The sequence below is a fragment of the Manacus vitellinus genome, unplaced genomic scaffold (genome assembly GCF_001715985.3).
Source record: "Manacus vitellinus isolate BGI_N305 unplaced genomic scaffold, ASM171598v3 scaffold_4_pilon, whole genome shotgun sequence".
NCBI classification, from domain to species: domain Eukaryota; kingdom Metazoa; phylum Chordata; class Aves; order Passeriformes; family Pipridae; genus Manacus; species Manacus vitellinus.
The window spans coordinates 31,497,808-31,525,591 of NW_021940604.1; the positions used below are offsets into that span (position 1 = coordinate 31,497,808).

General features: G+C 38.5%; 1 protein-coding gene across 1 annotated transcript; it reads left to right on the plus strand.

The window, feature by feature from the left end:
- UBE2J1 (ubiquitin conjugating enzyme E2 J1) lies at nucleotides 1-27,643 on the plus strand. Its single transcript, XM_018078194.2, has 8 exons — nucleotides 1-64; nucleotides 10,687-10,760; nucleotides 12,482-12,613; nucleotides 13,186-13,270; nucleotides 14,639-14,744; nucleotides 17,181-17,310; nucleotides 21,195-21,326; nucleotides 26,471-27,643. Exons 2-8 carry the CDS (start codon nucleotides 10,701-10,703, stop codon nucleotides 26,738-26,740), a joined length of 915 nt encoding a protein of 304 aa, XP_017933683.2. The 5' UTR covers nucleotides 1-64; nucleotides 10,687-10,700; the 3' UTR covers nucleotides 26,741-27,643.
- The last annotated feature ends 141 nt before the right edge of the window (nucleotides 27,644-27,784 follow it).

Genomic DNA, 27,784 nt, shown 5'->3' on the forward strand with positions numbered 1-27,784 from the left:
GGACCGGCGGAGCAAGCGAGCGGTGCCCGCTGCCATGAGGGCCCGTACAACCTCAAGAGCCCGGGTAGGCGGCCGGGGCCGGCGGGCGGCGGGCGGGCCTGACGGCTGCCCGGCCGATGGCCGGGTCGCGGGGGCTCGAGGGCCGCAGCCGGGCCAAGGCCGTGGCGGGAGGAAGACGGGGATCACGCGTCGGGGAGGGACGGGGCCGCGGCCGGGGCGGTGCCGCCGTGGTGGTTCCGCCGGGGAGCGGCGGCGTTCAGGCGGAGGCCGGCCGGGTCCGTCTCCTTCGCAGTGCGATGGCGCTGGAACCGCCCTCCGAGCTTAATTCGGTTCAAAACACGCCAGCTGCCAGGTCTGTATGTGTGCCCACGCGTTTTTTTGCTGGTTCCTGGAAACGTACCTTTGAACCCTTAGTCAAAGGTAAATGGCTGTGTGTGCCCTGCTCCTCTGGCATCGCCTCCTGTTCAAGCAGGTGCCTGTGAGGGGACGGATTGGCAAGGGTCACTTAGCCTGGGTGGCGTCAGGTTGTTTCGTTGACGTGTTGCTATACAGGCTGTGTTTACTTATGTGTGTGTGTTTGTTCACATGTTTGACTTAACATGTTTCCATGTTAAAATTCATACCTACAACTCCTAAGCTTTCTTTTGAATCCTTGAAGTGAGAGAGGTGCCTCAAGAGATGTGGGCGATGCCAGGAGAAATACTACTGGAAGAGAAGGTTTTGCTTCCCAGGAAAGGGAGTGGAGGGCAGGTCGTGTCCCTCCTGTATGGCTGTGTTGATCAGTGGCCCCTGACCAGCTGTGCTCGGGCTTTCCCCCCTGGGAGCTGCTTGCACAGCTGGAGGGCTGACACTGCTGGAGCAAAACCTCTCCCACAGCTTGTAAAGTCAAGTTGGGTTTGTATGTCAGTTGCTGTCTTGCCCTTGCTTTCCCCATATCTGGCTTTGAGAATTAAGCATTATCAGCTTCAAAGAGTGGCTTTATTCCTTAATAATACCATCCTGTATGGGAGCATGGAAGGTGGGGAGAAACTGAATGCTATGATGACTTGTACCATACATATGTCAATGACAGGCTTGTTTACAAACATGCCTTATGTGGATGATATATCTGTTGCTAAATTATGTCCCTTACCCTCACACCCAAGTTGCATAACTGAGAGATAAGAAGGGTCACTAAGCAAATAATGAACTTGTATAAGTTTAAAATACCAGGAAGGAATACTTTTCTTTTTTTAGGGTGATGTGCTGGATATGTGGCATATGTGAATTTACAAGGCCACACAAACATGCTCACTAGGTGTGGTTTGCCACGTCATTGAAAACAGTGCTGGTGTACTGTGTGATGAGCCCCTGAGATCTGGGTGGAGAGGACAAATATTTGTGGTTTAATTTAGAAATATTCCTCTCTGTTGTTGCTAGTTTCCCTTAATTTCAAGAGAAAACTACCTTTAGCAGACTTGATTTTCAGCACCCGTGCTGTTCCATAGGAAAATGAATGTAGAGTATTCTGACATTAACATGGTTTCAGTTAATGTAAATGCACTGAAAATACATGAAAAAATCCACCATATTTCCTATTTCAAGTGGTTGTGTCATCTGTGGACTAACGGGATTATTTTGATACCTGAGCCCTCTAAGGCTTTAGAACTAGTAGCTGTCCTTGTGCCTGTTGTTGTTGCCTTGACTTGAATAGAGGAAGACCCAAGCTGGTAACCTTTAGGTCAGCTTTAGGGATTTGGAATGTGCTATCTTGAGACAGAGTGGAAAAAGTAATAATTTTGTACCTGTACAAGAGGCTTCTCCTGTTGAAATCTGCTTTTGAACTTGAGCAAAACTGTTTCCAAATGGTGACTTCTGTCTGCTCCGTAGTTTTAAAGAGGGCAAATACTACTTACCATTTTAGTATAAGTTGTTTTAATGATTATAGTAGGCTTTTGCTGAAATATCATAGAGGAAAACAGATTTCAAATAGGAAAATTTTGTTAAAATAAACTTGTGCTTTTATTGATCTTCATTTTTAAACCAAAATCTGCTGTAGAGCTGTGTCAGGAATTGAAGTTCATCTGTGGTTATATATGGATCCCTCTTCTGTGAGGGGCTGTGCTAGACCAGATTGATGAGTGGGGATCAATTTGCCTCTCTAGTGCCGTGCTTTTTGTGTGCTTTCAAGCAGATCACCTAAAGTGCAATATTGCTGCACAGCTTTGTCGTGCTGCTGATTGCTCCTAGGCAGCGTGTTCGTCTTCTTCCTTATCCTGGTTTCTATGGCTGTGAGTTCATCCTGACATATCTAAAAGATGGTAACTCTCCATAATGCAAAGCAGGTTGTTCTCCTTCACACCGTGTCTCTGTCGATGAGAGGCAGCACAGCTGGTGCTCTGGCAGGTCTCGGTTTGCCATAGGTACAGCCCGTGGCCACTGCAGGTCTGGGCATGGCCAAGCTGCTGCTGGCTCCTGTCAGTTACCCTTTATAAGGGCAAGAAGCTATGGGGACATTCACCTGACCCTGTCTTCTTGCACTGCCTATGAACTTAAATTTCCTTTTTTATTTCTTCCCCAAAAGGCCATTAATTTTGGAAGGGGAGAAATTTCACACTCTGCACTTCAGGCTTCTTTGTATTGCTGCAATAAAGCAAAGCCTTGTAAGCTGTTGCTTCATATTTTTGTGTGTATTTTTGGCACTTGTAAAAGGGCAAGCTATTTTTTGTCTTAGGATTTCAAAATGAATTAGTCAATGTATATCAGCCTGCTGCCATATGGTTGATAAACCTCTTGCATCAATATTAAAGCTCAGCTGACTAAAGCACAGACTTCATCCTCTTCATGCTTCAGGAACATCCCTATTTTCTGAAATTTATAAGACAGCTACTTGGAATAATCTCTTTACTTTTTTTTTTCCCCAAGAGCTGTGACCCTTAGCCTGCTGCAAGATCAGACACCAAATCTTGTAGTCACTGTTTCTGTAGTGACAGTCTCTCTCTTTCACATGGGCTGTTACCAGGCGTCTGAGCAGGTATTAGCACAGACACTTGAAGAATTATGAACAGCTACTTACAGTGCCTCACACAGAGCCCACAAACAACAGTGCTTTTTTATTTTGTTGTGGGCAGAGTTGGTTTTGTTTTCAGCAGACCACCTCATCGAGAATTTGATTAGGGAGAGCACTGGAGGCCTGGGGAGAGCACTTGGAGAGAGGCGTGGCATGTATATCCCGCCTTTGTTGCCCAGTGCTTTGGGATCTTGGACATACAGGAAGCATAACAATGCTGAGATTGTGATCCTCTTAGCTGTCATCTTCAATGCATTTGCTGCTGCTTCTTCAAACTATACTTCTTTCTCCACTCTGTACTTTGTACGGTGTTCCTTGCCAACAAGCATATGTCTGTTCTTTGTTAATAGAACAGAGTCAATAGGAAATAGCCAGTAGCTACTGAGCTGCTTAGTACCTTTTGTGTATGAAATAAGGATAGATTGTTTAAAAATAAAAAGTTGAACAGATGTTAAAAATTTATTAAGACTGAAGACATTGTTTGATCTTTGCGTGTTCAACAAGCACTTTACATTTGGTAAGTTTTATCTCCCGTTGTGTTGACTGAACAATTGTTTTGAATTGTAAATACAAGAAGAGTGCTGTACTTCCTGCTGCCCTGAGGGAGATGAGGGCTAAAGGTTGATTGTTTCTGAGAGTGAGAAGAAAGCAAGATGAGACTAATTAAAAGCATTCTTTTTTTTATAGTTGTTAAACTTTGTATGAGTACAGAAGGTTTGTGGGTCTTGTGAAAGAATGTACGTGAAACTGTGAAGATGTAAAACAGCTATTTAGGGTCTTGAGAAAGGGAATATCTGAGACCCTGATGATGGAAAGCAGCTGGTGTTCTTGGCAAATGGCATTTCTATTTGTTTGGTAGCAGAAGTCAAAGGAACTGCCAAACCAGAAGTCCCATTTTTGGCTGGGATAGATTTCATTTTTTTTCCCTAGTAGCTGGTTCAGTGCTGTGGTTTGGATTTAGTGTGAGAATAATATTGATAACACACTGGTGTTTTGGTTGTGGCTAAGTGGTGCTTACACTTTTCTGTGTCATGTGCTCTGCCAGTAAGGAGGGACACAAGAAGTCAGGGAGCAAGGGCAGGACAGCTGACCCAAACTGTCCAAAGAGATATTCCATACCACAGAACATCATGCCCAGTGTATAAGTTGGGAGGGACCAATTGCTGCTGGGGATGTGCTGGGCATTGGTTAGTGGGTGGTGAGCATCCCTTGTTTTCCTGGGATTTTATTTCTCTGTCTCTCTCTTTTTCATTACCATAATTATAATTAATTTTGTTATTATCATTAGTTATTATTATATTTTATTTTATTTCATTTATTAAACTGTTCTTATCTCAACCCAGAAGTTTAACTCTCTCCCCCCCCCCCCCCCAGTGCTCCTCCCACCAGGTGGAGCACTGGGAGGAAGTGGTCTTTAGTTACCGGCTGGGCTTAAACCAAGACACCAAATCTGAAAATAAAAGCAATTTTGTGACCTGTGGCTGCCCCAGACAGTTGTTACAATTCTGCAGTTATACATTTCGGGTTTGTAAGGACAATTGTTTTGTCTTGTTGCATGAGATTGGCATAAAATGAAAACCTGACTAATAGAGAAGATCACAGAAGCAGTGATGTTCAATGATGAACCACTTAATTGTCTTAATTTGTTTTCATTTAAACAGAGGAGTGTGATTTCTTTAGTACGAAGAATTGTGTTCCATACTTTATGATATTTAGAATAATGATGTTGAAACTGTAGGAGATTTTGGTAGAGATGACTTTAAAATGGTGATGCTGTTCACCATTTTAAGGAGACCAAGACTGAAATTTTAACTCTTCTTCGTTTTGCTCATTCCTCTGGTACTGGAGGATGTAGGTTTGATGAGGTGGCCAGTGGCAGTATGGGAAGGATTGTTAGCATTATGGGTTGCTCCTTCTACTGCTGGTTTTCTGGTTCCAGAAGACCGAAAAATCTGTAAATATCTGTAAATCTTTCTTGGTTGCTGAGTTATCAGAGCAAAGATATATGCAGTCCACTGTCCCATCATAGACAGAGGTGGTAGGGAATATTTTGTAAAAGAGTTTTAAAGAAAGAAAATATGTAGTATATTCTCCTCATCAGCGGTTTAAAGGACTTGCCCAAGTGGAAGTTTCATCTGTCTTCCAGGGATTTTATTTTGGATGGGTGCGACTGGGACATTTATTTGTTTGGGCCTTTTTAAATAAAGAAAGATCAGGTATCTGGATCCTAACGAAACTTTAATTGTAGTCTTGATTCAAAAATAAGTGTCTATAAACTGATATGCAAATTTTTATGAAAATATAGCCACAATTTTGTGAAATGATATACAAAAATGTCTACAGGAACTGAAAAATCTATTTAAAGACAAATGTGAACTTGGAAGGGTTAAGATTGGGGGCAAAATGAATAAACAGAAGGAATGCAGGGGTAGAGAAGAGCTCTAGTGATGTGGAGCTCACTTGAAAATGTGGTAACTCGGATTTATTTCAAGAGTAGATACCCCTTAACACTATTCTCCAGAAAGATTGTAATTGATATTTCAGAGTACTTATCTCAAGCCCCCCTTTTTCCTCTTCTGTTGTTTTTAGTTCAGTAGTGATCACATATCATTCACAGGTTCTAAGCTGTCCAGGAGAATCGTGTCCACAAGGAGTAGTTGACACAAAATGACCCAGTGACACTGTGCGGGTTGCTGTGAACCTGTTAGAGTCACTGCATGTTTAGATTTAATAAACTGCCCTCTAGAGTTCAACACTACTTGAAAAGATACCACACTCCATATCAAAGAGCTGTTGTAAAAGTATTTCATAACTCTCCAGTCTGTTGTGACTCTTCTCTTGCATGCTTTAGTGACCACATCAATTAGGGTGTTTTTTTTTTTGGACTTGGAATGTCAAAGCTCATCAAGTGTTGTCACCTTACAAGAATTTCTATGTACTTTACAAAACCTAATCCTTACTTTATTTTTTAATGGAGTTATCCAGTCTTTGGGCAGGTGTACTGACTATTATTCACCGTTATTTTTCTCCTTACATGAAATTTAAAGATATCTTTAGTAAATGGGGTTTTATTTTGAATGCCAGTAGAGGCAGTTTGTGTTAATGGGTTTCCGGGTGCTTTGGGCTGCTGGGAGGACTGGTGGTGGTGATTCAGCAGGTGACTCTCAGCACAGTGAGCTCTGAAGTCATTTGGTGGTTACACCAGCTGTGGGTCAGGCAGTCTTAGCTCAGTGGTCAGATATGGAATGGAGGGGGAGGAAACACTGTTTTGTGATTTTAATTCTTCTAAAATTACTGTCTAATATTTTTCCTAATTGTACATAGTAACATCATTAATAGACAAACACATAATGCAGATAGCTTGTGTTTTACTAATAGCTTAAGTGAACTGAGAAGTTATAAAAGTTTCTCTGGGATGAAGGGTTTTATAGGAAAACCTGTGTTCAACAAGTAAACTGCGTCCTTACTTATACTGGTCAGCAGAACCTTGGGAAAAAAGTACTACTTTTTCTGTATTTCTCCTGCGTAGATGTCTAAATCTTGCTTAAAATGGAGAAAAAAATAAAAAAAAATAGTAGAAAGCATTTGCTGAAGCAGTAAAAGCTGTCAGGTTGTTTTATTCCTTTTTTCCCAGATCAGATAAGTCAGCTTGAAAGATTAAGAGATCTCTAGCTGTATGCCAGCTGTTTTGGGTTCCTTTATTTATTTGTTCATTATGTGTTTTCTTTTTCAAACAGTAGAACTGAAAATTGATAGAATGAAATGGTTCCTGTCCATTTGAGGAAGATCCTGTCATGCACAATCTTTTTATTTTTTTTAAAAAAAGACATGATATTTTACTGAGTAACACCACCAGTATTCAAATTACTTTAAGCAGTAATACTGGCATTTGTGAAGACTGATCACTTGAATTTTCTGTATATAGAAGTTTCCCAGCCACAAGGTGCAGACTTGGGCACGATAGCAGAAGTACCTGAATGTGACCTCAAGAGATATCCAAGCGAAACAGTTGTGGGAACAGAAGTTTCAGGATAGCTTGAAGTAAACAATAATAAAAGTGAGATTTGACAGGAAACAGTTTTTGTTAGAAATAAATCTACAAATTGGACATGCATACACTGTGCAAATTTTGCTCATTAATTATTCCACCACTGCTCAATCCTAAAGCAAGTTGGTGGCTTTAAATTCGGTTCTCAGAATTTAATATCCATGTTTTGCTTTTTGGAAAAATTTGTTAAGTTTAGTGTAATACAATAGGCAGATTGTCAGGCAGAGCCTCTGACCCATAGCACCCACTCTTTCTTTCCTTCCCTTCCCAGAGCAGTAGAGAGCTCCCACACTTCCTGCTGAGTAGGAGCTCCCATTTTTCCCTAGTGTTAGTCCAGGCACTAAATTTCCTGAAGACTTAATTTTGATGAGCATTATAATAAAGTGTTGCTGAGTGTACCTGTGAAAGCATGACTACTTCTCATGCTGATGGTCATGCCACATTAAAAAATGACTATTTTGTCTCTAAAACCCATCTTTTACAAACTGAATGTCTTGATTTTAATTTTTTTTTTGCTATATTAGTGATACTCTTTGACTTTATTGACAGTTTGCAGTTTTTTATTTTGAATGGGCCCAAACCATTCTCATCTTTCGGAATTGCCATTGCCAAGCATTTACTCAGATGATTCAGCGTGACTTTAAGTGAGTTGAAATACCATATTTTGTATCAAAACTCTTTTTAATGATATTTGGATAAGAATATCACGTACTTGTTGCAGGCAGACTGCGAATTTTGTTTGTTTCTTTCATCGAGGTTTTCAGTAGCCAAAGGAGGGACTGTGTTCATGAATATTGCAGCAGTGCTTAAAGAAGAAACAATTTAATGCTTTCTTCACTGGATCACACGTTCTCAGAATGAACCTTTATCGCTCCGGGCTTTTCTTGCATCCTGTCAGTTGACATTTTTCAGCAATATGGAAAGAGAACCACAGAATGTTTTTTGTTGGGAGGGGTCTTTAAATGAGTAGTCCAGCCTTCCTGCTACAGGCAGGGACACCTTCAACTAGATCACAGCTCAAAGCTCCATCCAATTTGACCTTCAGCATTTCCAGGGATGAGGCATCCAGAGCTTCTCTGGGCAACCTGTGCCAGTGCCTCACCACACTCACCATAGAGAGTTCCTTCCATATGTCCAATCTAAAGCTACTCTCTGTGACATTAAAATCATTGCTCCGTGTCCTGTCCCAACAGGCTGTGGTAGAAAGTTTCTTTCTTGTAAGCATCTTCTAGGTATTGAAGTGCCACGGTAGGGTCTCCCCAGAGCCTTCTGTTCTCCAGGCTGAACAGCCCCACCTCTCAACCTTTTTTGTATACATATGCTTCTTAGAATCATAGAAAAGCTTGGGTTGAAGGGACCTTAAGATCATCTAGTTCCAACCCCCCTGCTGGCGCAGGGACACCTTTCATTAGACCAGGTTGCTCAGAGTTCCATCCAACCTGGCCTTTAACATTTCCAGGGATGGGGCATCCTCAGCTTCTCTGGGCAACCTGTTCCACTGCCTCACCACCCTCACAGCAAAGAACTTCCTCATAATATCTAATCTAAACCTACTCTCAGTTTGAAACCACTCTCCCTTGTCCTGTCACTACATGCTTTTGTAAAAAGTCCTCTCCCTCTTTCTTTTAGGCTCCCTTAAGGTACTGGAAGCCTGCAGTTAGGTCACCTGATATATTCTTAAGATATCCTAGGTTGGTTAATACTGAAAACTTTTTATAAGCAAATTTGCACTATGATATACAAAAGCTAAATTAGATTTTGCTGTATTTTATGCCCCAGGAGTGGAATAATATTTTTCTCTAGTAGTTGTCCCTCAGTGATCGTGGGTAACTGCACATGATGCTAATAGGGGAGACTGTATTTCTGTCTTGGTCCCTCTTGGTCTCGGAAATCTCAGTAACAGTTATCTGCCTTGTCCATGACTATTCTGTCTTCATTAGGCTTTGTTATGTATGTTCTCAGTTTTCTCATGGTTACCCTTTTGCTTCACTGGGTGTTCAGTCCTGAATTAGCTCATCCTGGTGCATGCCACTTTTCTTCTGAAGGCAAATGCCCAGGCTTGTTGACTGTGAAGCAGTATTGGGTCTGAAGCTTTTTCTGGTCCAGGCTGGTTTTCTTATTCCCTGCTAATGAACTGATAAACCTTAATGAAGATGAAGACAAAGTGTTATTCAGTGGAGCCACAGGATGTGGGGGGTTCTGCAGGGCGTTTGATTGACATCTCCCCCTGGCAACTGCATAATTGGGACAACTGGAAGCAGCAAATTTCCACATAGTCTGTTTTCTTTCTGGGTTGTAATAAGTGAAATTATTAAACTTTGAGCTGTTGTTTATAGCTGTTGAGAAGTGTGAAGGAGGAAAAGAGCTTTTCACAGTAGATTAGAATTAAATTTCTCTGTGGGTAGGTTAGAGTAGCTTTCCTCACATCTTTATGAAAGTGAGTAAAACCCTGGCGTCTGAGCATGCCACATAGCCTACAGTCATGTGGTGATATGAGGCTTTGTAAATCAAGGAACTGCAGTTCACTTTCACTGTATCTTAATGCTTACACTGTAAGGAAATTTGAGCAGTGTTTCTCCTTCTTTGTAGTTAAATAATTACGTGAGTGGCAGGGACACTCGGGGTTTGAATTGAATGTGGAGGATGGATTAAGGTATCCTGTTCCTATGTCATTGATTAAAGAGGTAACTGGCATTTGCACTTTTTCCTGTATGTAGGAGGGAATAAGAACTTTCTACCTGACCTTATTCATGAGGTGGCATCCTTGAATTTCTTGTCTGCAGTTCTTATGTTCAGTCTGCTCTTCAGTTTGGCTGAGTTTTTTATTAGGCGTTAACATAAGATGCACATTAGGGCACCTGGCAGGACAAGTGATGTAATGGAACTTAGTAAAGTTCCAGAAAAAGGAGATGCAGAAGATACAGATGATGCTGATATTTCTGAAGTAGAACATTAGAGAGGGTTACTAATGACTATCCTGAATTTAGGATAGAAAAATACCTGTCTGTCCACACTCGGTAGCAGTTTCAAAGTGCAAAGACCCTGGGTAAATTTTTCTGGCCATGCATGTGCGTTTTCAAATCTAATATAAAACTTCATCTCCTCTTACTGTTGATGTGTTGGTTTCTCTCAAATCTTACTGTGACCTCCTTTTGAACAACTAAGGGTGTAGTCATGTGACTGTCATGGGAGGTGTCAGGACAAAGCTGACAGTTGTTTAAAGATTCACATGATGTCCTTTATAATAAAATATTGAGGTTGTTAGCCTTGTACATCTTGTAGTCTGAAACTTGTTATTTTTCCTCATGTCTTTGGTGCAATTATTAGTATAAAACTACTTTAGTCCCAGTGTTCAGTGTTGAGAAACTCTGACCATGCAACATATTTTTTATGACTTTATGCTTGTATAACTCATTTAAGGTTTATTCATCATGAGTAGTTTATATTGTGTCTTGAACTATGAACTCTAGTGAAGAAGCTGGTATATGCTGGAAAAGGTTAGTTAGTGGAAAAGAGTGAAATGTTTATGTATTTTTGTATGCAATGCATATTAATTTATTTTCTTAATTTCCACTTTCTTTTTTTTCAGCTGTTAAACGTTTGATGAAAGAGGCTGCAGAACTGAAGGATCCTACAGATCATTATCATGCTCAGCCTTTGGAGGTTTGTTTCTCTATATGTTTGCGAGAACTTTTAGTTAGGCAGTGTTATTCATATATACTCTAATTATACCTCTCTGTAATGCATAGGTATTGAAAATGTGCATATTTAAATGCTAACAGACCTTTTTTTTTTCTGTGTGGGAAATCAGCATCAGAATTCCACTTCAATGGTACTGTAGTTCCAGGTTGTCAGTGAAAGTGCACAATAATGGGTTTATATCACACCTGAGTAGTTTTATAGCATGGGTATGTTTTTTCCCCCATCTCTTTCCTGAGACTGCATAAATGCATAATATTTAACTTAAACTTTATACACCCAAACCTGATATCTGGCTCAGTTGCTGAGTTGCTCAATGAAACATTTAACCCTAGGTGATCCCTAAGGTTTTGCTCTTTTACATTAAAGAAAAACCCTGGGTACAGTTCTGGATGCATTGTAAGAGACATAGATTTCACTTAAACAGAAGCTTCTAGAAGTCCACCTAACACCCAATTAAGTTTTTGGGCTGAGAGGACAATGATGTTCTGGTGGTTAGAAGCTTAAACAGAAATCCCTTCTGATTTCACAGGATTAATTAAAAGGACAGAGTTCTGTGTTTGTTTTTCAGTTGGGAGGTTTGATTTAGCTGTTCACAGAAATGCGTAACACACTTAACTTGCTTGCATAATAATGTGTGTTCCTAGGTGCTGTAAAATATACCATACTATCAACTAGTTTTTATCTGTACCCTGTGTTTCCCTTTCCTGTAGTGAAATGTAGGGTTTAATTCATGCTATTATTTGTAACTTACATGAAGGTCTCAACGCGCTTGCAACAAACGTGGTAGAGCCCTTCCCAAATCTTCGTTCGTGAAGCCCAGCTGTGATGATGACATGAAGGTCTTATTTCTGGATTAGAACAGTGACTCGCTGGGAAGAGAACAGTGGCAGATGAAAGGAAATGCTGGAAATGTTGACAGTCACCTCGTGTACTTGAAAAAGTTGTAACTGGGTGGGCAGTCCCAACCCTGTAATACCCGGGTTCAGCATTAGTTGAGAGATGTCATTCACTGACAGCAAGCCTCATTTGGACTCCTATCCTAACAGGAGGAGTTGTTTTGCTTGTAAATATTTGGGAAGTTGTGGGCAGCATGGGTTCTCATACATAAAGCCAAACTCAGAACCCTAGAGAAATGATGAGGAGTTATTTGTATGTCCAGTGAAAATAATCTAAATTTCAAAGTGTTCCTCTTGCAGTAAGGCACAGTAGCTGATTCAGGATTGTTAGTGGAGAAGCAAAAGAGGATGTGAATTCTCTGCGATGTGAGTCAAGTCATGTGCATGGAAGAGGCTTTGGGGAGACTGTCATTAATGTTCTTTCTTGGTGTAGGCATCCCCTTGGTTCTCCAGAAATTATTGTTTACTGAGGCAAAGATCCAGTTTTCTCTTATCTGACTCAGTTTTCCATCTGTTGGGTAATAAGACTGTTGTCATAATTGATACAACTAGAGTGAGGAGTTTGGATAATCATTTTGAGGGTTTCAGTGAAGTCATTGTGTAAGCAAATTGCTAGAAGGCCTACAATATTTTATGCTTAGGGCTGTGTTGGTTCTGTTTAACCTTCCATTTGATTTTTGGCTTCATTTCTTTAGCCTATCCTTGTTCAAGACAATGGCATGTAGTTGTCTATTTCTGTGACAAACTCTTCTTTTTTTTCTTCTTCCATTGATGGGGACATTTTAGGATAATCTTTTTGAATGGCACTTCACTGTTAGAGGCCCTCCAGATTCAGATTTTGATGGAGGGATTTATCATGGGCGAATAGTGCTACCACCTGAATATCCCATGAAACCACCCAGCATTATTCTGCTGACGGTAAGTAAGCAAGCTTACTAGTTTTTCTTTTTTATGTCATCAATTTAACCATAGGTGTCAGAGAGAGAGAGATTCTTGGCATGTAACATAATGTTATTTTTGTAGGAAAGGTGACATAGTACAGTTTGTGCTGTCAGTTGAAGTCCAGAAGTCTTCCAAGGTGGCTTTGGTAATCTGTAATTGCTTGAAGCTTTGCACCTAATAAATGGAAACTTCTTCTCCAGGAGAAATCATGTTGCTGATGTGATTGTCTAACCTTCTGTACTCTCCATGGGCCCTTTTGGTTTCTATTGGAAACATTACTCACATGTAGGAAGACAGACCTGTAGTTTGAGGCAAAGGCCCTCCTCCGTGCACAGTTTTGTAGAAGGTTTTCTTCATGCATTAATAGAGTCAGATGACAGAATTCTTTGTTCAGAAAGTTGAATGCCAATTTTGTGAGGTTGGTAGTAATAGAACTATCATTTATTGTTAGCATATAGAATTTTTTTATTACAATTTTTACAACTTGTACCAAAACCCAAGATTTAACTTCCAGCATATTTTATTATATCCTTCCTCTTCTTTTGAAGGCCAATGGGAGGTTTGAAGTGGGGAAGAAAATTTGTTTAAGCATCTCAGGGCATCATCCTGAAACGTGGCAGCCTTCATGGAGTAGTAAGTAACAATTATTTGGAAAATGATACCCCCCATCAAGCAACTTGATCTTTAAACTGAAAAAAAACTCACAAAGAATGTGCATAGAGGGAAAGGACACATTTTGAGGCATAAAAGTATGGGAGAATTTGAGAAATGTAAGGTCTTGAAAGAGTGACATAGGAGGATTTGGGGATGGTATTAAATAAAAGCAGGGTGAAAAGGTTGAGAAACTGAGGGGCCATGGTGAGCTCTCCTTTTTTTTGATGCACAAGCATTAAGAATTTTCAGACTACTTAGCATATTCTTTGTGGGTTTTTTTGTAGTTGTTCTTATGAAAATAAATCCTATTACTTTACTCTGTTTTTGTGTAATCACTAAAACAGCTTGAATATTAATTGAGGGGAGTTTTTAATTTTAATGCTGTAGTTCTGAACACTCATGAGGAAAGACATTATGGTCTGAGTTGAGAATAACTACCTTTATTTTTTTAAGTATTATCACAGAAATTGAGAGTTTGCACAATTAAACCAAAGTGGTATTTTTGTGTTTATATAATTTTAGTTTCGCTAAGTAGAGTGCATCAATTATTTCTTTGTATATCCGTTTCACTTATAAAATATGTTAATAAAATTTTAGGAGTTTTCTAGCACACCACTCTTCAACTTTTGTAGAGTCTCTTATCTTTTTTTAAAGAGTAGAAAATATTGTGTTTCTAAATAGGAGTTACAAATATCCTATTTCTGTGATGTGGTACTTATCTTCACGTGATATTTATTTACCAAATCTACTAGCAAAGTGTCTTGAATTCCTAAAGTTCATGACTATGTAAAGCAAAATTCAAGTGTGGATGTTGTCCAAAAAGATGTTTCAGATGACAGTTCAATTACAAGCAGTTGTATTTGAGTTCCTTCCCCAGCATGTTGACATAAAAGGAACAAATTCTGCTGCATAGAAAACCACTGAGCTTGTGTGCACTGAATTGCTGAACTCATGTCTAATAGAAAACACGTACAAAAAGAATGCTATCAACATTCTTCCCTCCTTTATTTATAATATTAGTTCTGCCTTACCATTTTATCTTCAGAACCTATTTTTAAAGTCTGGAACTCTAGTATTTATAATGATGCAACATTTTTGTGACAACTTGTGTTTTCTTCTCTGTGTTGGCTGATGGCCTTACCTTTCTTTACAATGTGACATTAAAAAAAATTAAGAAAACCTTGCAGTGTACCAAAAAAAACCCAGTGCTGCTTGTATGAAATTCAGACTGCTCCTTTGGACATAATGAAGTTTTGCAGTCAGAACTGCAACTTTTCTGAGTTTAGAATGAGATGACATAAGAGTTGTTTCTGCCACCTTGTTTTTAACTCTGTTTTCCCATTTTAGTAAGAACAGCTTTACTGGCCATTATTGGATTTATGCCAACCAAAGGTGAAGGAGCAATAGGATCTCTAGATTACACACCAGAAGAAAGAAGAGCTCTTGCAAAGAAGTAAGCACTAAGCTTGTTCCTATAGGTACCTATATATGCACTCACTTTTGGGGTAACGCATTGAGTAGAAAGTAAGCCACTTCAGTCTATTCTTTTGCATTTATTCCAAATATAAAACAAGTTCAATGCCTTGTATATGTAGTGGGTTTTTTTTCTCTGAATATTGTGCAAACTTGGAAGTTAGTCAAACAAAATACAGTGAGAGGGCTGTGTTCCTTCCAGCATTGTGTGGTCATATTAGAGGTTTAACTAAAATTCAGGCTTGGAGCTCTAATTAACACTGTGATACAGCAGTAATTGCAGCATGGAGGGAAAAGGAGTATGATGGAATTGATAGTAAGTGTAACTGGGGGAGAAAACCAAAATAATGATGTATTATTGTGCTTAAGTAAATAATAACACTAATGAAATTATGCCAAAATTCTGAAGCAACTGCTTCTGAATGATCTTCAGGAAATTAACTTAAGATTAGATTTGTGACTATGATGAAATGATTATCTTAGTGGAGAAAGGGAGAGCAGTGGATGTTTATAGGGACTTTAGCAAGGCTTTTGACATTCTCTGCCTTACCGTCCTCATTCCTGAGGTACAACCTAAGTCAGTGAGGACAGTAAGGTGGATTAGGAACTGGCTGAGCTGCCTGGCTCAAAGGATTGTGATAAGCAACATGAAATCCAGCTGCAGCCCGGTGTACTCCAGGGGTCAACACTGGGCCCAGTGCTATTCAGTGTCATTAATGACCTGGATGCTGGGACAGAGTGCACCCTCAGCAAGTTGGCAGGTGATACAAAACTGGGAGGAGTAGCCGATAACACCAGAAGGTTGTGCTGCCACTGGAGGACACTGTGGCTGGGGGAATGTCATCAAAGGTCAACAAAGAAGAGCAGAGTCCTGCCCCTGGGGAGGAATAACACCAGCTGACTAGCTGGAAAAGAACTTGGATGGGGGAGAACCTGGAGGTCCTGGTGGACACCTGACTGATCCTGAGGCAGCAGTGTGCCCTTGCAGCAGAGAAGGGCACAGCAGTATCCTGGCTAATGGTATCCTGGGTTGTATGAGAAAGAGCATTGCCAGCAGGTTGAGGCAAGTGATCCTTCCTCTGTACTCAGCACTGATGAGACACTGAGGGTCCTGGGTCCAAGTCAGGTCTGTGACCAGGTCAAGGTACTACAAAGAAGGACTTTCTGGAGCAAATCCAGTACAGTGGCACAAAGGTGATTGAGGGCCTGGGAATATTTCATACAATGAGAGACTAGAAGAGCTGGAAGTGTTCAGACTGGAGAAAAGAAGGTTCAGGGGATCATGTCCATGTGTCCTAATATCTGAAAGGGAGGTGTAAAGAAGGCAGAGCCGGGGTCTCCTCAGTGACATCCAGTAACAGGACAAGAGTCAATAGGCACAAACTGAAAACCACAAAAATCAGTCTGAATACCATCTTCACAATCTTTATTTTGAAGGTGGCCAAAGCACTAGCACAGGTTGCCTGGAGAGGTGGAGTCTTCTCTCTCTGGGGCTGTTAAAAGTGTGACTGGAAACAGACATAAGCAACATGCTCTACTTGACCTTGCTCTGAGCAAGGAGACTTGCTCAGATAACTCAGTAACTCAGTGTTATCTCCAGAAGACCATCCCAACCTCAGCTACGCAGTATTATCCTTACATGATCTTATACCTATGGGGTTTTTTTTGTTCTTTCCTTTTCTCCCATCTGGGAAGGAGAAGGTACCTGAAAGGCCATATCCCTACCTAAGCATATCCCTACATAAGCAAAGTTACTGAATTCCAAATGGTAACTAGTATGTTATTTTGCAGGCAAATGTGAGTTTATTGCACCTGTACTCTGAGCTGTTGGAAGCTGCAGCTTTTCTGTTAGCATGGCACTGAGTCAAAGCTAATAAACTCTGCTCAAAGGTAGGGTTCGTGGGCTGGCCTTGATACTATGCTATCAAGGTTGTGTGGTTTCTCACAGGCTTGGAGAGCAGCCTGCAGTGTGCCCGATAGACAAATTATATGTGCAAGAGAGGGAGGAAATGCTGTCACAGAAGCTGAAATTCTTGGATTTGAGGTGCAAGTTCCTGGATCCTATATAGTATTTGTAATAATAGTTAGATCTTTATAATTTATAGTTTTAATTTGCTGTAGGTATAAATAAGTTTTTAAATTGAAAGAAATTACTAATGAAGTATAAATAATACTAGTAGGTAAGTCAGTTGTTAATACTTTCCTAAATTACATGAGAGAATATGTGTTTGCAGTGTAGATAATTCTCAACGTATTTTTTCAAGACAGTGTTTTGAGGCAGGGGGGAATTACTTCTAACCTACTGGTCTTGCCACCACTTGTCTTTCTGTGGATTGTTTTGCAAGCAGTTTGTTTAAACAAGCACACAAGAACATTATGAGAACATGCTATTCTGAGCTGTGTCATTTGTGGCCAGGTCACAAGACTTCTGTTGTGAAATGTGTGGCACATCTATGAAGACAGCCCTCTTACCACTAACATCCAGAAGCGTGTCAAGCCAGGCGGACAAGGAGGCTAAAGAACTTGCCAGACAAATTAGCTTCAAGGTGAAGTTACTGTTTAAACTTTTATCTCTCTTGTGTAGAATTTTAAAATAATTGGAAAAACTTGTAAATCGCAGAAACCTTCATCAGTTGCTATGTGGCAGCTTCTTTTTTTAGTACAGTCTGAAAGAGAAAAATAAAAGTGGATCTCTTGCAATTTGCCAATTAATAAATTGTGCATCTCAAGCACTGATTGATAGGTTTTAATTTTAGTAGTGAGCACTGCGGTAAAAACTGCCTAACTATGTTGCTTTTAATTCCACATTTTCAGACACTAATAACTTTGTTAAATTCTCCAGAATTAGTCTTATCAGGAAAGTGTTAGGAAAATTTGGGCAAAGCTAACCTAAATTTTTTTCCCTTGTGATTTTTTTCCCCTCCTTTTTGCTTATGGAAGGAATAAAACATATTACTACTGAAAAATGATTGCAAATTCTTTTGAACTACTCTGCTACTATCTGAAGATACTGAAAGTTGAACTCTGGTATGGAAGTTGCTGTGACCGAAAAATGTGTTCTCTAGCTTGTGTTTCAGTGAAAGCAAGGTTTGTTTAGACAAATACATTCCTTAGAGAATTGCATGTCTTGCATGCACAGTGTTGTTTCTCACTGGGTTTTCCACTAAACTCTTAAATCAACCACTAAGGAAGACTGCTGTGCATGATGGCATGGAATTACAGTGAAACATATGATGACAGTGTGGCATTGGTGCAAACACATCCTCACTAAAGTTAGGGATGCTCATATGTCCCCTTTTATCACCAATGTTCTCCTAACACTCTCCTTAGAACTACTTTTACTTTTTTTTTGTGCTATGAAATTAAAGATTACCTTCTACTGAGCATTACTGCCAATTTTGTGGGACCTGCATACTCCTCTGCCATCTTGTTGGCATGGTTGGGTCTGTGTGTAATAACACTTGTGATAAAAACATCTCCAAATATTTTACAAAGATGAGGAGATAGTTTTAGTTTAGGGACAGAGTTTTAAAGTTGAGCTACGTGGAGAAGCATTTGACTACCTGTTTCTGGCTTTTTTACAATATATAAAGGTTAAAAATGTAGGATTGATTTTTACTTAAGAACTGCTAGTCTTCATCAAAGAAATTCTAGAAATATGAAAGCCTTTTTTTTTTCTTTTTTTTTTTTTTAAGAAAGAACTCTTTACTTACATTTCATATCTTCAGTTTTAAAATGAAAGACTTAGGGACATTGGCCTTTAAAGAATATTGGTGCTTTCCATGTATCCATATACTTAACACCACCTTGTAAGAACAAGCACTTATCAAGGGAAAAATGAACAAAAAGCCTCAAACCTTTTACAATCCATTTTAGCTTTTCTTACAAGATAAATCAGTTTTGTCCTCTGGTTGTGCGTTTCTTCCCTTCTCAAATCAAATTTTAGGGACTGGGTTTTTTAAGCTTCCTGCTTCTCTGCTTTGCTTGACTTTCCTGTTGTTTGTTTGTTTGATGTTAGGCTGAGGTATTCAATTGATGTGTTTGTAGTAAATTAATGATATGAATCACTAGGAGGGAATACAGAGGTTTTTAATCATTTGGATACGTTCCATGTCAATTTATGGGATAAGATTTAATATCAGGTTGGTGATTGAGTGTATAATTTGAGAGAGTCTCTCTACTGGCAAACATATTAGTAACCTCTGCATTAGCTTCATCCTTCAAAAAGAGATTTCCTGACTTTTTCTAGGGGAGTCTGGGGTTATGAGAAGTTGTTTTATACCAGCTTTAAGCAAAATGGTAACTTTTTTAAAAAACCCCAGTGTGGTACTGAGATAGGAATATGAAATTCAGGAGGGAAAAAAAAACCCAACACATTTTCTCATTACAGTTTTCTTTTGTGAGCCTCCACCTTTGTTTCTGTCTGCTTTAATAGCAAATTACATTTTTAATCAGCTTTATGTTGACTTACAAATAGTTTTGTTCATAATTTTGTTCATTTTAGGTGCTATATATGATAAATTCCATTTTGTGTAAAAAAACCAACAGGAAAGATAGACGATTAATAGCACTTATAGCATAAGTATCACTGTAAAACAATACATGTGGCCATGTATTTACCTACATGTGACCATCACAGTAAAATTAATTATCCACTCACCCTCATTATAACATTCAAATATGTTTGTCATCATGCCTTGGTGTCTTATGTTCCTTCAAGCTTTTCTGGAAGTAGAGGTAAGGGCTGGAATAAAGAGAGACAGGGTGACAAAAAAGATATTTCAGATTTGAGAACTGTCAAGTGTCATTTTTTTGAATGTTAGTCTGACTTTAGTCTAGATAGTAGACTTAGTATTTTCATAAACAAAAGTAAATCAAATGCACATTTTGTAGTGTATGTGCTTTATAGAGATTAACAGTAAAGTAGAGATAAACTCATCTTGGAAAAAGCAGAATTATGAAAAGCAGTGGTCACAGGGTCCCTTCGAGGGAAGGAACTTAGAATTGGATATAGGAAAGAAAAATTTACCCCGAGGGTTGTCAAATGCTGGAGCAGGCTGCCCAGAGAGGCTGTGGAATCTCCAGCTTTGGAGATGTTCAGAATTTGAACATGGACATGACTCTAGTGGGAGTTGGACCAGGTGACATCTCAAGGTCCATTCCAGTCCAAATTATTCATAGTTCTGTGTTACTTTTTTCATGATCCATATTTGAGTCACAACTTATCCTGTCTAATATTAGAGTTCATAGTAGTCAAGTGGAAAGGGAGAGCAATGTTGTCAGATTGTAAGTATTTTCATATCTTAAATTCATCTTCAGATTGTTTCAGTGACATTTTTTGGATTCTCCTGAGATAATACACATCAAGAAACAGGGAATTTAATTTCCTCACACAAAATAGTATCATGAAAGAATATTATATTGTGATCTTATCAGTTTGTTATCACCATAACTGGTTGGTTTCTAATACACTGTGTGTGTTTCTTACTGCTGCTACTGCTGCTACTGCTGCTACCACTTATGTCTGTATTTGAAGACAGTTACTAGATTTGGAATTGTCATCTTTATAATAAATTGGGATCTAGATACATGACTTGGGAGGTGACTTGCTTACTGATAAAAATTAATCCAGTCATGACTTTTTTTTTTTTTACATGTATGAATTTTAAAGTATTTCAGTTCAGCACTATGATGCTATGTCCTTTTCCATTCCCAAGAGATTATTGCAGGCATATACTGTTTTTCATGTTCTTCTACATGTCCCTACTGATCTCTTGTCTTAAATTTCCCAAAGCATGAAACCTAAATTCTGGGAAATAATGCCTCATAGACATTTTATAAACATGTATGAAAGCAGTGTTATAAGGACTTGTAATTTTTCTTTTACTCTGTTTGTGCTGAAGTTTAAATACTGGGAACTGGTATGCATGCCTGACCCTACTGCAGTGTCATGCATATGTACCCACTCTGACTGTGGGGCAACTTCATACTAGAACCAGTATAGGCTCGTTAGTCCTGCAGAGAAACAGGCACTATTACTTCACTTGCAGCAACAGTAATCAGCATTGTCTTAAGGACATGCAAAACGGAAGTTTTAAAAAAGGATGTTATTTCTGGCATAATATCTTGGATCTTATAAAGAATCTTTTTTTTTTCTATACATCTGTGCTCTTTTTTGAATGTCATATCTGTTGTTATGTGCAAAAAAACCTTAAAATTGTGGTATTTGCACATTTAGAGTCTTATTTCTAAAGAATGGAAATTTCTTGAACCTGTTGATGTGCGATTGAAAGGCAATTGGCATACCTGATTATTACATTTCGGTGAGCCTCATATTCTCTCACATTAAAATACACATTCCAGAATAAGCCAGATCTTTCTGGAGCAATTTTGATCTCATCTCTTAAGTGTACATATGTACTTCTTGTAGGCAGAAGTCAATTCATCCAGGAAGTCTGATGCTGGACCTTCAAACACATCGGGACTGAACCACTCTGCTGCCTCACGTGAGCCCCAGCAGGAAGGTGCAGTGAGAGCATCCCAGGATCCAGCAAGTGCAACGGTATGGTCCATCTTTGAGCTTTACTGGGCATAGCCTGAACATGAAATTGATCCTATTAAGCTGATTGGAGTCTTAATTAAGAGTATGTAGTTAATACATTTCTGTAAAACTTCTGCATACTTTTGTATAAAATCTATGTGTGAACTTTAGCCAAGAGTATGCTGAATCACTTTTAGAAATAGTGATTCTCTGCTTTCACTTCCTTCTCTTAAAAACAAAAAATAATGTTCTTTTAGCAATTCTTGTTCCCAGTAGTTCCTTTAATATATGGGTTAACTGTTCATTAAAATACTGAAGTGGTGTCTGAAGTACTGCAGTTTACCATCTGCATAACGTAGCACAGGTTTTTTTGATAGAATTCTTAGCCAGAGGCAACAAATGTTTCAGTGATAACCTGTAGCTTTTAAATATTAATTGAGATTGTCTTCCTGTTTTTTATAACCTCTTCAATAAGTCTAAAATATTCCTACCATTTGAAGTATGACACTTATGTTTTAATGCTGTTAGGTGTAGGGCTTACATAATGGTTTCGGAAGTGACCGAGGTTTGGTGAAGGGCCAAGGCAGCTGCTGTTATGACTGTGACAAATGCAATCTAAATTCACTGATAAATTGCAGGCAAATCCCAGCTAAGCTGCCTTTTTTAGAGAGAAGACGGGCCTGCAGATTGGTTAAAAAACCTAAAACATGTCAAATAACATCAGACCATCTGTTGCGTGTTTGCAACATATTTTCAAGCTATGTAGAAATATAAACATGCTAATAGCATACTTTTTTTCCCCCACAATAAGGATTTTTCCAGATTGTTCAGGATTTAAAACCATTGTATTTTATTCTTCTTATTACAAATCCTGGCTAATATAGTAGAGCTAGCTGACACACAAAGGCATTGCTGGCATTTTCTTGAGGGGAAAAAAGACTTTTTTTTGATTAATCCCATTTTAAAGAAAATTGTTTTAATCGATTATGCTGGTTTAATAAGTAAGGATTAACTTCATTTTTAGCAGAACAGTCCTATGGGAAATGAGACCTTTAAATGTATAAATGTACTTAAAAACATTTATATATGTGGTTATCTGTAAATGTGTGGATTCACGTTTTAAGGGATCAGACTGTTTCATTCATGATTGTTAGTTTTAATTTGAAGCAACAGCTATGTTTCTGAGCTGTCACATTTTGAGTGTGAGGAATTATCTGGAGCCATTTGGGAGTGAAAACAGTCACACAGTGGAAAAAAGAAACGTGTAACAGGAAAGACTATCTAAGGAATTTGAGCTTGCTATTTTTGTGTTCTTATTCATGCAAAAGTTAATAGAAATCTTCTCAAAGTAGGGAACTGTGGCCTTGATCTGCTAATAGGTGTGAAAGAGTATCCATGCAAACCTCAGTTCCTTTCCACTTGACTGGGCTTCTTGCATGTGTAAAATTAGTTTATTAGGTTAGTTCTTGTTGTGTAAAGACCTAATTCCACCTTATTAAGTTATGTTAGATGTGGGTAACATCAAAACTAATTTTTCCTTTTTTTTTGGATAAAATGTTGCATATTGGCTCTTAAGATTTTGTGCGCTGATATGATTAGAGAATGTTTATCAAATCTTTAAATGGCTTATCTTTTAATAAAGAAAAAGAATGAGAAGGGGTTGATTCTCATGCCAAAGATAGCTGCTTCTCAGGAAAACTTGTCACAACAACATTATCGAGGTTTGCAGGTACAAGTCAAATTACAGAATCACAGAATATTCTGAGTTGGAAGGGACCCACAAGGATCATCAAGTCCAATGAGTACAACAGCATGAGAACAAGAAAAGGAACAATGGTACCATGAAGGCTCTGGAAAATGCTGCCACAGCAACTTGTGTAAAAGGATACAGAGCTGCAAAGAAAACAGTCTTTAGGCATTAATAAGAAACAGCTACTTAAAGCACTGTGCAGCATAGTACTTGTGAGGAGTCTGAAGCCAGGGCAGAGAACACTTGAATTGATGAAACAGGTTTTTGTCGTAAAATGAGGCTATGTTCTGATGCATGAGACTTACAAAAGCCTTTATTTTTAATTATGTGTTCTGAATGATACATTGGTAAAAAGTGTTTCCCTTTATCACTGTTAAATAGTGTCTTAAGTTTCATAATACTACAGCAAAAATTTTAAATGTCTTGGCAATCGGAAGTACTTGGCCTAACTTTAATTCATTAAAAAGAAGACATTTTTAATATGAACCACTAAGCTGTCCTGTGTCAAGCTTCAGCTTTTCTTCAGTTGGAAGTTTTACAGACAAACAAATATTCCATCTCTCGTTCTGTCGTTTTATTTCTGCATCTCTCTCCAAATCATGAGTGTAACTGAAAGAGGCTTCAGTAACCCAGAGGATTTTTATGGTTCTGAGTTCCTAGAGTTTGTTATATTTTTAAAACATCCCTTCTAAGATGATTTAATACTTATACAGTTCTGATAAAAAGTTTTAAAATAATGGCCTGGAGATGTAAAGGATGCAATGAATGCTGCCGTTTTCAGTAGACTGAACATAATGTAAATTTCCTTAGCTGCATTTTGTTAGATGATATAACTTTTTGTTAATTCTAATATCAGTATATTTTACTGAAATAGCATTATTCATCAAACTCGAATGTCCTTAGAGCAAAGTTTTCTACTAGTCCTAACAGTTTCAGAAGCTTCAAATATGTAACATGACACAAGTTCGTATTAAATGGCTGTAAAAATCAGATGCTAAAGATGGCTACAATGTAGCTCTTATTAAATATTTCTATTTTAAGTCTACTGAGCCCTCATCCACAACATTTCCAGTGTGGTTTGGCAGAAAATGACTTAATATTTAATGGAAATTATGTTATGCGAGGTATTGTGTAGTCTAAAAATCTTGACGTTTTTGCTTAAGGAGAATTTAAAGACTTGCCATTATGTTGCAAACAAGATGATTGTGATATTTTAAAAAATTTATAATACAGGCCATCTGCCACTTTTGGGATTCTTAACAATTAAGTCTTCAAACGAAAAAAATCTTTTATCTGGCGATACATGTATGTATTATTTAAGATACTGTAGCATCTGATCCCAAATTTATATCAGGTAATGATCACTTCTTTCTTATCTAACTTAGTTCTGCGTGTCACTGATTATGTTGGGAATCCCAAGGCAGTGCATTAGCTGAGCTTTGGGTGAAGCAGTTGATCTGCTTCTGCCATGATCCATCTATAATTTCCTTTAAAAAATAGTTTAAAGCCTTGAAACTGTCAGTGAAGTTTCTCTCGAATCACAGATCTGTTCATGTCAGTGTATGACACCTTGTTTTATTCAGAAGAGGGCCTTTCTGTTTCATTTTTAAATTTAAAATTTGCAGCGTTGAGAGGATTTGTGTGACAGCCAGTGCTAGTTATTTTTGTTAGTAATATGAAGGATCAGGAATATTTTTAGACTTTTTCTTCCTTTTTATTTCTTTTAAAACTATTTGAATGAGGAAAGCACTTTGCCTGCTGACTTGGCAGTTCTTGTGTCCTGAATTGACTCCTCTCCTTCTCCCCTTTTGGAAAATGGGAGTGTGATGAATCTAGGAACTTAGTTTTTCAAAGATTTGGCTTCTCTTAGTCTTTATTTTCCTTGGCATGAGGAGCTTTCGGGTGAGTTCAAAATGAAGCAGAATTGTTTTCTTCTGCAGTGTAGTGGAAGTCATGGCAGGCTACTCATGGTATTCTTGATGTCTCTGCTGATAAAATGTATCTTTTGAAAACGCTTCTCTTTGAAGCTACCCAAACTACTTGCTTACTTAGGCAAGAAACCTGTGTAAACAGGCAAGTTGTCAAAGGTGGCGAGTTATTACATCAGTACTTCCTTGGTGATGATAAACAGTGGGAAAATAGTAATGATGAGGAAAGGAAGGTCTCTTCCCGGGCTGGTCAAATCACTGACTAGTGAACACGTGGCCAGAGTCAGGAGACCAAGTGCTGGTTGCTGTGTTGTGGATCCTCAAACCTGATACGCAGTTGAGGGCATTCCCTATCTGGCCATGTGGAAAGGGTGTCTTTTATGGATATAGTGGCTGGCTGAAACAGTGCTTAAGGTTATGGATATTGTGACCATTAAAAAGCTTTTGTTTGGAAGCATATATAAAATGTCCAGAATTCTAGTTTTACCTACTGTGATGATAATCTTTTAGAAGGAAAGGGGGAGAAAGCTAACTCTGGAAAATAGCTGCAAGTTGCTTTAAGTTAGGAATACTAGCACACTGTTCTGAGAACTGAAAATAAGACTTAAAAAAAAAACCCTGCAATTTTTTGTCAGAGCGGCTTTTTTTTTTAAGTGCTTTTAAATTGAACCTTGTAAAAATGTTTATTTCTAATTACTGTGCTGTATCATTATTTTTAATACTAAAACGTTGGAAATTTGAGCCTTTTAGTATTACAAGCAGGATTAGTCTGGTGGAAGATCAGTAATCATAGTTTCAGTCTTACAAACTGGCAAAATGAACATCAGTTGCCGAAGTTTATTTTTTTAGTACTTGTAATGTTAGCCTGACGTTTGCCCAGTAGAGGGCAATAGGTAAGTGCCTGCACATGTGCAGTGCTTGGGAACTCCTGCTGGGATCACGTAGGTGGTTTGTGTTTAGGATGACTTTCGTTTTGTGTTTCCAGTGGCGTTGGTGGTGATGAAAACAGATTTCTGGACCCAGCTGTCCACAGAAAGCAATGCAGCACTGCTTAATTACAGTTCTCTGGACTTCTCTTCTTCCTTTCCTGGCCTCCCCAGATTGTTTCCCCTTCAGTGTAGGTGACATTACAGATGCTCAGAGATTAAACTATCTGGAGGATTATTAAAGATTTCTTGAACAACAAAGAGTTAAACAAATCCTAGACAAAGATATTTGAAATCTCTTTAAGACAAATACTGTTTGGCAGACTTTCTTCAGCCTTTTCTTGTCCATAGGACTGCTAGTTTGCAGCTTGAAATACACTTCTCAGATAGTGTATGGACAAAGGTGACAGCTACAACAGTCTTGTAATGATTAGTGACATGTATTATCAGGCTTTCAAGTATTAACAGCAGTCTGGAGACTATGTTTTAGTCCTTATGATTTTATTTCTTGCTAACCTCATGCAGTGTCTTCTCTCACAACTTTCCATGTTTCCTTTTTAGTCTGAAACTCAGAACAGCAATGCAGTGGCCGGTCAGGAGCGCACTCCAGCTGTGTCCACTAGCACCTCCCTGAGTCCCCGGCAGCGCCGTGCTCAGCAGCAGAGTCAGAGACGGGCTCCATCCTCCACTGACTTCAACCGGGCACAGCAGCCGAGAGTCAACACCAACCACACTGGATCAACTGTTCTGATTGTCCTTCTGACCTTTGCGTTGGCAGCTCTTATATTTCGCAGAATATGTTTGGCTAACGAGTATATATTTGAGTTATAAGGTTGTTTGTCCTAACAGCAGGGACCTGAATGCTTCATTGAACATTCTGTATTGGGTATGACATGAGAACTGTTTACAAAGGCTACTTTTTGTATTTATGCTTAAATCCTTACAAATGTTGTTAATGTACCTACAGATACATTACTTGTAAGAAAAGCAAAGTGGGACATGTGTTAATTGAGTGCCCACTAGAGAAACAGTGCAGTGGAATAGTAACATGAAGGCACGTCGGATGGGCCTAAATTTGAGTAATTTATAAACTAGAAAAAGACAATTTTTAAAAAATGGTTGATTAATTTTTTATGGAACATAAATGCAATTAATCACCCATCTAAGTTAGTATAAGATTTTAAATTGAAGAGAGAATTATAAAATGAAACACTACTATGTGTTTGTGTCCAGTGAACTTTTTCGTAACCACTTTGATTTACCATGACACATTTCTAGAGGTGGAACACGTACAAATTGTGAAGCTGCTTTGTGTGTGTGGAAGGGGGAAAGGAGAAGGGGAGGAAAGAAAGGGCCAGAAAACTACTTGCATTATTTTGATTTTTATTTTTTTGGAAGAAAGATTGGATAATCTTTTGAAAGATTTGAATGTCCTCTTCTAGTATTTTCAATTGTATATCTTGTTTTTAAATTTGACAATACTACAAAACATGTCTATTCTTGCAATAGTTATAAATATGTAATATAATTATTTACCCAGAGCTATTGTCTTTTCATTATACCAGAAATATACATAATGTGTTGAACTGAATGTTTTGTATGTGGTTTTATTTACTAAAGAAAATTTAAACCTTGTTATACTTAAACTCTCATATCTCAACGTGCTTAAGAGAAGTATTTATTGCAATCCTACTAGTAATAAAGTTTCAAGCCACTCTTTGGATATGCTTCAAATATCACATGGCATATTATTTATTGTTTGCCTGGGTTTTGGTTTTTTTTTTGGCTGTTTTTTTTTTTGTTTGTTTGTTTGTTTTTGGGTTTTTTTTTAGTTGGTTGGTTTTTTTGTTGTTGTTTTGGGGTTTCTTTGGTGGT

Bases quoted from the DNA above. Each gene is read 5' to 3' on its own strand.
- UBE2J1 (XM_018078194.2), top strand. From the start codon at position 10,701: ATGAAAGAGGCTGCAGAACTGAAGGATCCTACAGATCATTATCATGCT. The intron at 12,614-13,185 runs GTAAGTAAGCAA...CTTCTTTTGAAG, and splicing joins CCAGCATTATTCTGCTGACG to GCCAATGGGAGGTTTGAAGT. The intron at 13,271-14,638 runs GTAAGTAACAAT...TTCCCATTTTAG, and splicing joins GTGGCAGCCTTCATGGAGTA to TAAGAACAGCTTTACTGGCC.